This window comes from Copadichromis virginalis, linkage group LG8 (genome assembly GCF_057382275.1).
Source record: "Copadichromis virginalis isolate Kocher_CV1m ecotype Utaka linkage group LG8, C_Virginalis_male_GT1.1, whole genome shotgun sequence".
Lineage (NCBI taxonomy): Eukaryota > Metazoa > Chordata > Actinopteri > Cichliformes > Cichlidae > Copadichromis > Copadichromis virginalis.
In genome coordinates this window covers 23,557,196-23,572,287 of record NC_140625.1, presented here as the reverse complement: position 1 = coordinate 23,572,287, position 15,092 = coordinate 23,557,196, and the positions used below count along the sequence as shown (strand labels likewise).

General features: G+C 38.8%; 1 protein-coding gene across 1 annotated transcript; it reads left to right on the top strand.

Moving 5' to 3' along the window:
* The first annotated feature begins 8,465 nt into the window (after positions 1 to 8,465).
* On the top strand, positions 8,466 to 13,825 carry LOC146703437 (alpha-N-acetylgalactosaminide alpha-2,6-sialyltransferase 1-like). Its single transcript, XM_085467329.1, has 7 exons — positions 8,466 to 8,511; positions 9,508 to 9,598; positions 10,220 to 10,387; positions 11,059 to 11,197; positions 11,285 to 11,397; positions 12,428 to 12,511; positions 13,717 to 13,825. Exons 1-7 carry the CDS (start codon positions 8,466 to 8,468, stop codon positions 13,823 to 13,825), a joined length of 750 nt encoding a protein of 249 aa, XP_085323455.1.
* The last annotated feature ends 1,267 nt before the right edge of the window (positions 13,826 to 15,092 follow it).

The following is a 15,092-nucleotide window of genomic DNA, read 5'->3' as shown; positions in this document are numbered from 1 at the left end:
GTAAAAACAAAACCCAAAACTTTATATGCTAATTTTATAATTCTGCTACATCTCAAGAAGTCTGTTAATAATAGATTTTATTTTTCATTTTATTTTACACTAAAACAAAATGACTCTCAATGGCAGATATCAGATTCATAAACAATACATTTACTGTATCGAAAACATATGAAGCACTTTTTTATCTGAACAAAATATTAACTGTTAATGTTCTTTGATTAAACTGATACTATTGCAATGAGCTGAAAAATCATAAGCAGAAAAGCAATCAACTACAGAAGTTTGGAAGAATATCTGTGTAAGAGTGCAACTGACCCTAATCCAAAGACATCAAACAAAATGCTATGTTAAGTTTGTTCAAGATGTTTAAGTTAAGTTTTAAAAAAATAATAATAATAAGTAGGCATGTCTTGATGCATGCTCAATCATCCAGGTAAGGAAATGCAAGTGGCAGATGGACACACTGAAAAAAAGGGATTGGCCATCTCTTGAATTTATGTAAGCATCTTGCGTGTTCTTGTTGTGTTCTGTTCTTGCATAAGGGAAAAGAAGAACAGCATAGATGCATTAAATTAATGGACTAATATGTTAACATTCAGTTCATTAAATTTATTTAGCACCTGTTCACAATGCCAGTGATCCCAAGGAGCTTTATATTTTAAGGCACAGACTCTGCACAGAGACATATCTAATGATGAGACATCATCTTATTAGGACATTTTGGAAAGGAGGAAATGTACCACTGGATAAGGGGAATTGCAGGATGAAGAACTGTGAATAGGATGAGATGATAACAGAAATGAGCAGCAGCAAGAAAAGAATCATAAAGCAAAAGATAAAGTATAAATAAGGGATGCTTCAGGGCACAGTGATTTTAGGTTAAAACTTTTAAGCAAACTAGAAATAGAAGTATGTTTACATTATGCTAGTAAATTATAAAATACAAAATTAACACATCCCACAAAAGTCAGCTTTATTTCCTACATAAAATTACATGCACAATGTACACAGATGTTACAGATCATTTGAGCTGTCTTTGGATGTCATTGATACATCAAACAACTCTATACAAAACTTGTTGTGTTTGACTGAACATTTTGTGTTTCACAAAAAATAAATTTTCTGGAAGATACAACTTTTGAACTAATTAAGAAAATAAAATAACAGAGAAAAACTGTAACATCAAAACAAACCACCACAATAAAATCACAGCTTTTTTCTCCATTAAACCTCTAGAAATTTAAATTGACTATAAAAAGCAAAGTCAACCACTAAAATCCAACAAACAAACAAATAAAAAAAAGGATAATAATATAATCTTGTTATTATGCCTTTTTCCAGGGGTGGAATATATAATTGGCTATTTGGTTTCAACATGAAGATATTGTGCCACAAGTAAAAGCTGTAACTGCAGCTGTCACAAACAGGTATTAACAGCGTTTATCTTAAAGCTAAATAACACATCAGACGTAAATAATTATACAGATATACCTGGATTACATATTACTCTTTTGTCAATATTTGATATATAAGCTGAAAAAGCATAAATGAAAACTGAAAATCTGCAACCAATAGTAACCAAACAATATCAAGTATTCAAATGCAAGAAAATACATTTGATTACCTCACACCATTTACATTTTCTGCTAATGTTAGAAGTTTACATTTTGTCTGGAAAGCATTTATACTGACACTTCAGTTTAAAACAGATTAATTTCACTGTCAGTGCAGTTCCATGTTTCAATTTTGCAATACATGCAGTCAGGGCTGGACTGGGACAAAAAATCGGCCCGGGCATTTTGACTAGAGACCGGCCCACCAGGTATTATAGGAAAAACCATAAAGCCTTTGAATGAAAACAAACGCTGTTGTCACAGTGATGTACACTGTCTTGTTGATATATATGTATCAGTCTAATAAACTTAAACCTACACCATCCTCCCTATTCTGGTATTCTAAACAGTACCCGAAAGTAGACTGCTTGGTCGAGTTAACCTCCTGAACTATCTACAACACATGGTGAAAACCTGAAATTAAGACAGAGAAGACTAGAGGTGAGACATGATCATTACTGAATACTGATGACAGATTTAGATATATTTTCATAAACCATTCATTTGCCACATCAACAAACAGCATGGCAGGGCAAAATATTTTTTCTAACATGGCAACCTTTAAAAAGTGAAAGGAGACAGAAAGACAGGTGAGAAAGAATAAAACTTAATTGACTTTTTGATGGCATTTTACACACAGTACTGGTACAGTATCTAGAAAATGTGGGAAAATACTGGCATCTTATACAATACAGTACACTACTTCTGAAGAAATTATGATGGGACCATAAAATAAATTACTATGTACAATAATGGATTTCTATATATTTTACATCAGATGAAAACGTTTGTTGTAAGATTCAGATAATTATTTGTTAAAAGCGAGACATTTTAAATGAGAATAAGAAAATATTTCTTTGTGCCCCCTCTCCCTGTTAATGCCCTACCTGGGCCCCTGGCAAAACTTTGCTAGATCCGCCCCTGCACAGTTACCAGCTGTCAGCTACTTAGAAAAGGATCCTGGTGTTATTTGTCAGAAACAGTTCATAACTTCCCTTCAACTCATTTATGTCACCTAAAAGGTAAACCTGTTTCTCCATCACCTGTTCAGCTCTGATGATTCAGTAAGGACATCTCCTGGTTTCATCTTCATGTTTCCCTCTCACCAGATAACCAAACCGACATCATGACCAGCTGCTTTTGCAGCTGTGGCTCCAGCAAACATCAGCTGATACTAGAAAGTAATATTACATAAATTCTAACAACAGCTGATCAAGCTTAAACGTGCTGCTGTTGTTTAGCGCGACATCCGCTGGTTTCCCCTTTCTGGCACAGAGTGAGCGATAAACAAACAACATAGAGGTTTTGACGGTGGTTTGTGGCGTCAGTCGAGTTTTAAGGGCTGCGGTCATAATACAAAGTAAAATTTTAAGTACATAGAGCAAAACCTGGTTTATGATGTCAGGTATAACTTCGGGGATGCAAGCATCACTTTTATGATGCGACTTTGCCCCGTTGTGGCGGTCATAAGCGCAGAGAAAGGGGTATTTTGGTCTATGGTGCAGTGTGCTTTAAGAAGATCTAACAGTTGAGCTCAGAAGTTTCTGTGTAATCTTCCACTGATGAGGAACGCTCTCTGTGTGTCTCACTGATGGTGTAACGCGCTGTGTGTGTAAGGCGCGCTCTGGCTGTGTGTGAGGCACGCTGAGTGTGTTTCTGTGTGTGAAGTCTGAACACAGTGACAGTGACGGTTGATGTGTTTGATTAGGAGGACACTAGAGCAAAGACACATTTTAGGATCAAAGGTTGATGTCTAGTGTACCTGTGGAACATTTTGCCTATGGAGTGGCGACCCTCCTGTTCGTGGACGCGCGGCCAGGACCGGCGGCGTCCGGATGCCGAGGTGGTGACTTGGGGAGGTGAGGGCCCCCGCATAGCTACGGAAATAACACTGGAACGGCCGTGTAATCACGGGTTCACATTTATTCCGGACTAGAACAAGACACATTTTGCGAACAAAGGTTGAGTCTAGATTAGTAAAGAAATAAAAAGGTTGAATTCCTCGTTTCAGTGGTTGAAATTGTTGTGTGCCTGTCCCCTGACGAGTGTGAAATTAAAATAAAGAGGGAATTTGGAGCCACATAGAGATAGACGGGCATAATTGGGTGTATTACTCTGTGGTGTAATAAAAATAAAAAGGAGAGATAGTAAGAGGTGTGCAGTGGAGAATTATGGAGGAGTACAGAGAGGAATGTGTTGGGAGACTGGCGTACAGTTTACGCTGTCAAGGTAGGCGGGTTGCCTGCTTATCTGTTTAACATGTGATGAAAATGAAATTAAATAAATCTCTTAGTGTGTTAATACAGGAAGCTGCGGACCTGGACCAACTGCCCCCACAAGCACAGCGGCCGAAGCAAAATTATAGGTAATGGGAACCACACCCAGCACGAATCAGCAGCTGTGAAAAAGACAGCAGCGAGGAGAGAATTAGAGGAGAAATTAAGAGAAGTTTTAACACATAAAATTGGGGCCAACGGACTTGTGGAGGTTGGGAAGGCGTCCGGAGCATCACAACAAAAAGGTGAAACAAAACACACACAAGCAGAGAAAGCTGAAAGAAAGGCTCCTTTTAAGGTAACACCTAGTTTGAGAAAAGATAAAATTAACCTGCTTTTATACAAATGCACATACACGCAATGAAGAAACAGCTTACACTCATGAACACGTGAAGATTTTCCAGCAAGGTTAAAGAAAAATTAACATACTTAAATGATGAAGTCTATACATTACTGACAAAGAAACCCTCTGGGTTGCAGGACAACAATTTAACTAAAAAAAAAAAAAAAAGGAACACTGGTCTAACCAACCAGGCAAGACGCAACAAATTTAGTGGTTAAAAGATTCAAATTGTGACATGTTTTCTGTTGATTGATTAATAAAAGTGATTACTGAATGAAAAAAAGTTCCTTTTTTGGGCTTTTAAACATGATCTTAAGAATTTTAACATATACCGGTGTTGTCCTGTCAACTTGGTGGGTTAGGAGTTGATTATATCGGGAGACAAAAAACAAAAAAAAGGGGGAGAGAAGGCTGACACAGGGCCTGGCCCCGTTGTCTCCCCTCTGAATAACACAGCCAACACAACAACATTTTCCTGTTCGTTTGTTTTTGTTTTTTGTTTGTTTTTGTTTTGTTTTGTTTTGTTTTTGTTTTTTCTATACATATTTAATTACAGGCTGCTTTGCCGGCCCTGAAAGCCGAGGCTGACTGGACTCCTGCTCTCCCCCATACGTGACACTGACCAAATGCTGCAACAGCTGGACCCACAACAACGACCTGAGAATGTCAACAGACCTGCAGGAATGTGATCTCATGCAGCCGAGACGGAGAGCACTAAACCTAAGGCCCGTTTCACTACACGGGGGAAAATTCCCAGACTGCGTCAGCTGACAGAGCTGTGACGAGACGCCCGCCAAGCCCGAATGAAAAGTAAGGCCGAGCGAAAGAATGCTGACCTTGATAACTTTGCATTCACACTGTGCAGGACAGTGATGGACCAACACGGATGATCGGGTGGCGAAAAAGGGCGTGACCGAGACAAGAGGAGTAACTGAGGACAGAAGGCACCTCAGAATGGACAAAAACACAGAAGAAGATGCAGGTTTCACCTGCGGTGAACATCGACACTGGAGAAAGGACTGCCCCAATTGGGGTCAGAACCAGGACGGACTGAATTTTGAGCAGCAGCAGCAGCAATGGTCGCAAACAAACTGAAAAGGAGGGGGGCAGGACCCCAGGGCATGCTTCAGGCCGTGGTTTACCCAGAACACCAGAACAGGAAAGTGATGAACACACACACACACACACACACACACACACACACACACACACACACACACACACACACACACACACACACGTCTCCAAACACACAGATTCAGAATGAAGTGAAATACACACATGAACACGTGCACTCGTTGAGTGAGTGAGAAATGACACACACACACATATACACACACACATACACACACACACACACATACACACACACACACACACGGGAATGCTGATTCACTGAGAAGTGATGCACACACATACACATGCACACGCTTGTGCAATGAAGAGTGATCCACACGCACACACACATACACGCTGATGCAATGAAGAATGCTTTGCTTATGCTGATATGCAAAATGCTGCACACAAACATCCCAATGCATAATTTTTATGAGGAGCCATTGATTACCATTAAATACTTAGAATGTGTTATATGTCACCCAGAGGGCATTTATGTAGATTTTAGGAATAAGGTCTAAAAAAGTTTGGTTATGAAAACAATGTCTGTGCGTGATGTCTGTTTATGGCTCAAGGCCTTGACTGAATTCTTTGCTGTGCTTCACACAGCCCTGATGAGGAACAGTGGCACAGAGTGAAATTGATGAATTAATAGTGTAAGGTTAGGTTGGAGTACGGCATTTTCTGTGATTGAGTTTTAATTCAAGGAGGAACAAAAGGTGTTACGGCACCTGAGGTTCTCATTCCCACACAATATTGTCCCGGCAGGAAGCAAAATGTTCCTGTGAATTTCTGGTTGATTGTTTGGTTTTGTTTAGCGCTAGCTTGATTTTATCAGTGAGCTTTGGCTTGTGTTCTTTCTCGTAAGCGAGAGAGGGATAGTTTTATGCTTGGACATGTCTGCAACGGGCCCTAGTTTGTGTTATTTTAGTAGTATTTTGTTGGTTATGTCTGTTTTCATTTTTGTTACAGTGCACTGGAGAAAAAACATCTGAGAGGTGTGATCCACCGGTGGTGATATGTTGATATTTTGTGAGTTCATGATTTAACAATCAGCTCTTTAAACAAGGCCTGAAAGATTGAAATTTAAAGCGCTATAAAATATTATTACTGTAAACAGTTGCAAAGTGTGCTTCTCCATGATTGTAATTGGCTTGGGAGAAATTCACTTATAGGGAACACTGATCTAAAAGGATTGCACCGAGTCAATCCGGCCCAAAAAACAACAAGGAATTGTTTTCCTTTAAAATGATGACGTCATCTTGCTGGTGATGGAGGCTCGAATAGGTTGCGCGGGAGACTCCATTATCAGCAACATCTGGTATGAATGTGTATGGAGGTATGCATGTGAATGGACTGTGATGGACTGACGACTAAAAGTTTTGACTGACTTGATACTGAGACAATGACTGCACCAACTTTAGGATTAGTAAATGCCAATAAACAATTCATAAACAATTCACCCAGCCGACAAGAGAAGGGTGGATGCTTCGCTTTGTTTTGTTTTGTTTTTTCAGGAGCAGGAGGATAAGAGAGACTGGAGGGGGAGACTCTAGCTTCACATAAGTATGAACTGCAGACTTAACACTGTGGTTGCTGATTTTGAGTTACCGATGTTTGCATTAAGAAAACTGTGCTATATTAGCTGTGTTTTGAGTAAGGTATCATGTTATATTATTGGGAATGCCAAATGCTACAGTGGAGAAGACTTTTGATACCACTCATGACTGGAATATGTTATTATTAACCACAGCAGGCCACTGTAAAAAGTCAATTAAATTTTATAGAGGAAAATCGCCAAAATTGAACAATACCTATGAATGACTGGCCACATTCAGAATAGAGATATGCAATAATAAACATTGGTCCACGTGATTTAGGTTCTCACTTGAAATAGTAAGTTATTAAATGTAGAATATAATCGACAGGGACATTTGATAGGATGTGGTACTGAAAAAGAACAAGAGCAAAGTAAATAAAGAAAATATTGTGTTTAGTTTGGATAAATTCAAATTAAAATGTACCATTACACTCAGAGGATCAATATGGAATAAAACATATGCAAAATTTGTAGGAAGTACATGACTGATAACTGTTCTCTCCTGAGCGTTTGTTTCCAGAGCACCCACTTGACCACACCAACAGTTTCTCGCCACCGAGGAGGGGTACTTGCAAAAAGAATAAAATAAAAATCTGAGTTTAACAAAACATTTTAAATGTAAATATCAAGCTTACCTTTCTTTTTCCATGAAATGTGCTTGTGGGCACGCCAGCCATTTTGAAAAGGTGGGCAAAGCAATTGGCAAGGCCACACCCCCACACATGTGATATAATTTTAAAGGTACTGTTGCCCTCTCTAAGAAACATCAGGAATTAGAGGAGTGGCAAGTAGAGTATGCGAGCTACAAGCAAAAACTAAAATGTGTACTACAGTGTGCAAAAATGAAATACTGGGTCATCAGGGGGACATGAGGGACATTTATAAAACTAAAAGTCCCACTAACCTTAAAGTGCACTTGAAAAGCTCACACAAGAAGGCTAACCTAGCTTACCTAGAAGACCTCATCAGGGGGAGCACACTCCCCCTCCTTGAAGAGCTCACCCACTCAACCCGCATCCCCAGAAAACAGCTAACCCCAGATAAGGCAGCGTGATGTATCCCGAGACAACAGGACTGGGACATCTAAATAAAGGTGTGAAACAATCGCCTTCAAAAGGTTATCAATTCACTTGAACCAAAATTAGGACCACTCGGTGCGGCAAGAGTTAATAGTTATTAGTCTCAACACCCAAGGATAACCAGAAGAGCATGACTGATATGATGGAACTGGGATTTTGTTACACTTAATTTTTGCAAAACACAAATAAAACTAAATTGAAACTAAGGATTTTCAGAAAATAAAAACTACACTAAACTAGCAAAGAATTGGTAAAAACTAATTACAACTGGTAAAAATTGAAAATCTGGAGTCGAAACTAAATAAAAATAACAACTAATGGAAATGGCGAAAAGTTTAAAACCCTGGTGCAGAGATTGGCAAATCTGACCAGGAAACGTTATAAAATGGATTGTCAGGATAGTCAGCGTTAAAGCCACTTTTGACAGTCCATACTAGGATGGCATTGGACATCTTCGGGGCAGAAAAGGGTTGGTGTGACCAAGGTGTGGTTTGGCTTGTTGTATGTACATTTCAAAATGTTACAGCTCTGGATGGACCAGTTACCAGATATGATGTCACTAACCTTCTCTTTTAAGTGTCTAGCTCCAATGAATTGACACATGGGAGTGTGTCAAAAAGGGGGAGTTGAGTCCGAACATCAAACAATGGTGTTATGAACATTTTATGACTTTATTTGTGTGTTTAATAATTTAGCTATGGTAAAACTTAAGCTTATAATGTGGTAGACTTAGAAATGGTTCATTAATTTTTGATTTCTTTTACACACACATAGATTATGATTAGAATAGGTTCTGAACATAATATTTTAAACCAAATTTGAATCATTAGAAGAACAATGGATAACAATATTAGATTATCAAGGCTAGGGAGAGAGGTGTTTTGGTTTTCTGTCTCTTGCAGAGAAAGGAACAGACACCAGACGGGGACCCGGAGATGTGAGGACCCTTCACAGCAGGGACAGATGTAGGGACTGCCGAGACAGCAACTGGGGTCAAGTGTCATGACGTTTGGGCTCCTGGAGAAGATGGATCCCACAAACACAGCAATAACCATGAAGGGGTTGGCGAAAACCAGGAACACCAGACCAACGAGGTTCAAGAGGCTCTTGGCAAAAAGGGGGACACGCCGGTGACCCCAAAACACACAGATCTTTGTTTGAAATCGGGGCAGAATAATCCCCAGAACTGTGCAATGACTAAAGGGTGGTCTAACCCCGGAGGTCGAAGAAAGAAGCTGAGAATCACCCAACTGGAAGACACTGGTAGCTGCAGCAATAAAAATAAAGGTTAAAAGCTCCTTAGACAGAGGTTCTAGTCTAAGTACATTTGAAAGGTATAAGGGGGCATTAAAATGGGAGTGGAAAACTGGAGCACCAAAATAAAGCTGTGGGAGTATTGGGGAGTGATGGGAGAGTCATCTGTAACTGCTGTTATGGTTGTAAATCTAACTTTGCTTGCATCTGAACTGCGTGAACACAGAGGTCATCCCACATATGGTCCACCCGTTAAAGGGGGACAGAGGGCCTCAGGATCAAGAAAACTTGGACCTTGCGACCCTGGAGTGCATGTTGTAAGTGATCTCTTTCAGAGATCAAAAGGGGGAATTATTAGATTATTCTGTTATTATATGTTACCTTATATATGTAATCAAAGTAGTTGAATTAGAATACTGCTGTAGATCACATTATACCCTTTAATATAGAGTGTGTGAGCTGTATGTAGTTTAGTTCTCATTATACTTTTGAGTTAACAGAACATATTCACATATTAGTTCATTAGATAAATGTGCATCCTTGATCTGCTGGGAATGTGTTACACTGTTTTCTTGACATGCTTCATTGTTGAATCATGAAGAGAAGGTTGTAAGCAGGAGACTCTGTGTCTAAAGACAGGGGAGATAGATAGACCACATTCCACACCCCCACCTTACAGAAAGCAGAGAAACAACTGCCGAGGTCATAACTTAGGCGCTGTAACAGAGAAAAAATGTGATGTTTTGGCTTTTACGACTAGCTGGGGGCCACTAGAGACTATAAAAAGCTGAGCAACCCGTCACCATTTTGAGACATGTGCCTGACCCTCTGGTAGCATCTCTCCCGTCCGGACGTTGTAATGCTCTGACTGTTGAATTGTATGGAAATAAATGATTGTTGATTGAGCATTTATACACCGAGTATTGTCCCTCCTTCAGCCCAAAGATTCAAAGAATTGGGAGAATTCAACAAAAGCCAAAAGAGCCGTTGCTCCTCCCAAAACCCGGTGGTGACGGTTGTGTGCGCTGTGCTGTGGTAGGTACTGGAGGAATCCTGAACGGCTCAAAGAAGGGGGTGGAGATCGATGGCCATGATTACGTTTTTCGGTAAGACAAACCCCCAAGCAAACCTCTTGGCTTTGTTCGACAGGCACTAGGCCCAGTGTAGAAAAGATAAAGCAGTGTAAAGCATACCCTGCTTTATCTTTCTCTGTGACTTTCATATAGGGCTGGGTATCGTCACTGATTTCTAGAACCTATTTGATTCTGATTCACCAGAATGGGTGTAGAGATTGATGCGCATGATTATGTTTTTCGGTAGGAAAGGACAAACAGAACAACACTATCAACTATTAAGGTGTATCTTTTACTAAAGTTAGCTTTAAAACATAAGAACGCTAAAAAAGATATAAAAAAAACATGAGAACGGTTGCTGATCAGCAAATTCTTTGACAGTAAAAATGTGGTACTGTATCTGATAGCTCACCTGCTTGTGGTGTAGAAACTCCAAAATGTATTGTTCTCTTTCAAACATCAGTGTCGTCATAGAGTCAGAATGGAAAGCGTGTTAAGTGAATTAAGTTTCAGTAAGAGTATGTTCTGAAATGTTTTGGGCCAACACTTCAGTGGTATTGCTGAAGGTGGTTGATTCCACAAGAAAACCATTCTCCCAAAATGAAAGCAACGATTGCTTCTCAATTGATCTGAGCAAATTACTAAGCTTAAACATTTGAAGCCAAGCTTAACATCTGCAACACCTGCTTCTGCCTGTGTGGCAGGATGAATGGTGCCATCACCAAGGGCTTTGAAGAAGATGTAGGAAACAAAACATCGGTGTATGTCCACACAGCCCACTCCATCACTTCATCTCGTTACATCCTTAAAAAACACGGATACAAAGCTGCTCCTCATGATGAGGTAATGAAGCTTTTCATTGGCCCTTGATTTTTGTTTTATTTCACTAGAGTAAAGATGGCTTCTCTGTCCTCATTTTCCTTCTGGCAGGGTATAAAATATGTGATGATTCCTGAGGGGATGAGGGATTACCAATGGCTTGAGGGCCTTCTCAAAGGAGAAAAGGTCTCTGCTGGTCCATACCGCAGCAATTTCCTAATGTTGTAAACCTCAACATCTGGCAATAAACCCATTCTGATTCTGATTCTGATTCTGAACAGACTGTGAGTATCAACTAAATGTTATGTGCTGCTGCAGTATTTATGGCTTTTTGTGGTGTTAAATTAAAATAAATTCAGAATCTGTGACATTTTTATTCAAATGCTATAACATACATTTTATTAAGTGTCTATTAAAACTGTACATTTAAAAAATAGAACTTTGTAATAAGTGTTTTGCCTTAAATTTAATAATAATTTTACAAATCATTTATCTCTTGCTCAAACAACTTTCTGGGACCTTCCTCTGTGGAGTTTCCGTGTTCTCTGTGTGCTCATGTGGTTATTCCCTTGCTGTTCCCTCAGTCCAAAAACATGCATTCTGTTGATGGTGATTCTAAATTAGTCTTATTGTAGGTGAAATAGACATGCATGTAAAGTGCTATATAAACATTTGTGAAAATTGTTTGAGTGATGGTCAGATAAGAAAAGCACCATAAGCCACTTCATTTCTTTTTTGCTTTGCTTTTTTACTTTTTAAGTATTTTGCCGGTTCAGTTACTGTTGAGAAACATCTGCTTTCTGTTTGTGCAAATCAAGCCTTCATTTTGGTGAAAGTGAGCTTTTAGGGGAATAATCAACATTTACTTTATACTGATAAGTCAAACCGTAAGACGTGTATTGCCACTTGAATTTAAAAGACTCTTTAAAGCAGAATTGTTTATGTCAATTAAATTTCATTTGCAGACAATTAATTGAGATAGTTTACTACGGAGAAGTGTAAACTTTTCTTTCACTTAAGTAAATGCACACTTTTTTTTAATAACTACACGGCTGTTCTGCAGACCATCTAAATTTTGTGTCATACATGCACACTCAGACTGATATTCAGGTAAAAGTTTTTTGGTCTAAAATGCACTGCAGGCACATAAGCATATGTTTCCAGCTGTTCACTCCAGCAAATAAATTTAATAGCATTTGAGAAACTAAAACCTCTCATCATCCTTTCATTACTCCTATTGTTCAACCCCCCCAGGCCAAGGACCTACTATTCAGGGCAGTACAACGAGAGCCGCTTCTACGTTCTGCATCAGGATTTCCTCCGATATGTGCGGAACAGGTCAGCCTTCTTTCACCATCCACTCCAGAACATTTATTTTTAAACAGTGCAGACTATTTATTCTATTTTTTTTTTTTTTATTTAAAGCCTTAAATTATTTAAAGCCTTCTCTTAATTACAATATTAAAAGTTGTTAAGTTAAATTAAAAAAAAATGTTGATAAAAGTTGTTAAATAAGTTGAAGGTCCATAATGTTTGATTTTTTTTTTTTAATCAAATGATCCAAACAATATTGAAGTACAGATTTTATGCATAGTCCAAGTTAACTTTTCCCATTGTAACAATATGTATACAAATACAAACAGACATTTTGCAGTTCTTTCTGCTTACATTGAGTGAGTAGCAGCCAGGTTCTGCTAATCAAGGGGAAGTTTTCTGCAGTCATTGCTCCAGACCATGCAGATGTGTGCTAACACCATGCTACAGTCTTCCCAACAGTGGGTGTGTGATGGTCAAAGAAATTGCAAAAACCGCAATAGCTACACCTTAGATTCTAACAGTCTTAGTTAGCATGTTAATTGTTAAAGATCATGACATTACAATGAGGAAAATGAAAAAGCCTCTACTCTCTAAAAAAGAAATGCAGCACTGTTTAAGTTTGAAGAGTTCTATCTGAACAAACCGCAGGACTTCTAGAACAATGTCCTTTGGACAGATAAGCCCAAAGTGGAAATGACTGCCCATAATGCACAGCACCACATTTAAATACAGCATATCAGCTCAAACGCCTCATATTGACTGAAACCACAGTGCGAGAGGAAAGATGATGAGTTGGACTTGTTTTCTAGCCATAGCAAATGGACATTTTATAGTCGAAGAGTTAAACATACACTTGTCTGTATATCAAAGTGTTCTACAGCCAAATGTGAGGCCGCCTGTAGAACAACTAAAGCCAGCCAAACTGAGTCATTTACTAGGACAATGATTCCAAATCAAGCAGCAAGCGTACAACAGAATTGCTGTGGAATCAAGGTGCTGCAATGTCCCATTCAAAGTCCAGACCACAACTCAATGGAAATGTGAGGTGAGAAATTAAGACACCTGTGCATAAACAAATGCCTACAAATATTGAACTTAAGCAATGTTGTACAGAAACATTCTTCCACAACAAAGTGAGAGACTGTTAGTAATACAGAAAATAATTATTACTTCAAGTTATTGTTGCTAAGGCCAGTCCTACAACCTATTATATCATTGCATTACAGGTTCTTGAAGTCACCCAATCTGAATAAGAGATACTGGGCGAGGGTCAGACCAACCAACGGAGCATTCACTCTCTTCCTGGCTCTGCACACCTGTGACACAGTGAGTTAACACTTGATTTTAACTTCTTAACATTACAACTACTTCTAACCACACCTTTGGAAGAATGCAACACACCATGTGTACATTAACTTTGTATTAAAAGCATATTAACGTCAAACTATCTTATTACTGTTTTAGCAGCATATTTCAACGTGGAAAGACCTTCCCAGCAATCATATAATAAAGTTGTATTAAAGCTCTGAACCACTGTCAGGGATAAGCTGAAGGAACACTGACTTTTTGTGTACCCTCCTAGGAAAATAAGATAAGATGTTTAAATTAAAACTGTAAAATAAGGTGTGTCACCAGTTTTATTGAACTGTTCCAATGTGTGAAGACAGACCAGCTGGACAGCATCGATAAAACTGATGTCACACCTTGTTTTACACAGCTATTTAATAAACTTGTCAAACAGATTCATCAAGTGTCTATAACATGACCCAACTCAAGAGCTTCATGCATTTATATAAATTTCACAATGGTAACTTTATCATTTACTTTGAATTATTGGCAGTTTCTCTTAACAGCTTTCTTTTTTTTTTTGGACACTTTTTATTAGCTGTTAGCCAAAGTCTGATGTGTTACTATTGTCAAGAGTTTTCTTTTTTTAAGGCCTTTTTTGGGGTGATTTTTCTTTTTTACATTCTCACAACAGGCTAATTGTGTTAGGGTTCAAAGATGGACCAAAATTCAGAGTAAAACAAAAACCAAGACTTATCACACAGTGATCAGTGCTAGTTAAAGGTACAGTTTCTTTATTTCTCAAGGACAGCAAAGAATGTGAGAACTTCACTCAGAGATGGAAAGACAGGACAGGAGACAAAGCAAACATTCAAAGAATAGAAATGCTAAGGGATACAGTGGCTTGCAAAAGTATTCGGCCCCCTTGAACTTTTCCACATTTTGTCACATTACAGCCACAAACATGAATCAATTTTATTGGAATTCCACGTGAAAGACCAATACAAAGCGGTGTACACGTGAGAAGTGGAACGAAAATCATACATGATTCCAAACATTGTTTACAAATAAATAACTGCAAAGTGGGGTGTGCGTAATTATTCAGCCCCCTTTGGTCTGAGTGCAGTCAGCTGCCCATAAACATTGCCTGATGAGTGCTAATGACTAAATAGAGTGCACCTGTGTGTAATCTAATGTCAGTACAAATACAGCTGCTCTGTGACGGCCTCAGAGGTTGTCTAAGAGAATATTGGGAGCAACAACACCATGAAGTCCAAAGAACACACCAGACAGGTCAGGGATAAAGTTATTGAGA

Bases quoted from the DNA above. Each gene is read 5' to 3' on its own strand.
- LOC146703437 (XM_085467329.1), top strand. From the start codon at position 8,466: ATGGCATTGGACATCTTCGGGGCAGAAAAGGGTTGGTGTGACCAAG. The intron at 10,388-11,058 runs GTAAGACAAACC...CCTGTGTGGCAG, and splicing joins GGCCATGATTACGTTTTTCG to GATGAATGGTGCCATCACCA. The intron at 11,198-11,284 runs GTAATGAAGCTT...TCCTTCTGGCAG, and splicing joins AAGCTGCTCCTCATGATGAG to GGTATAAAATATGTGATGAT.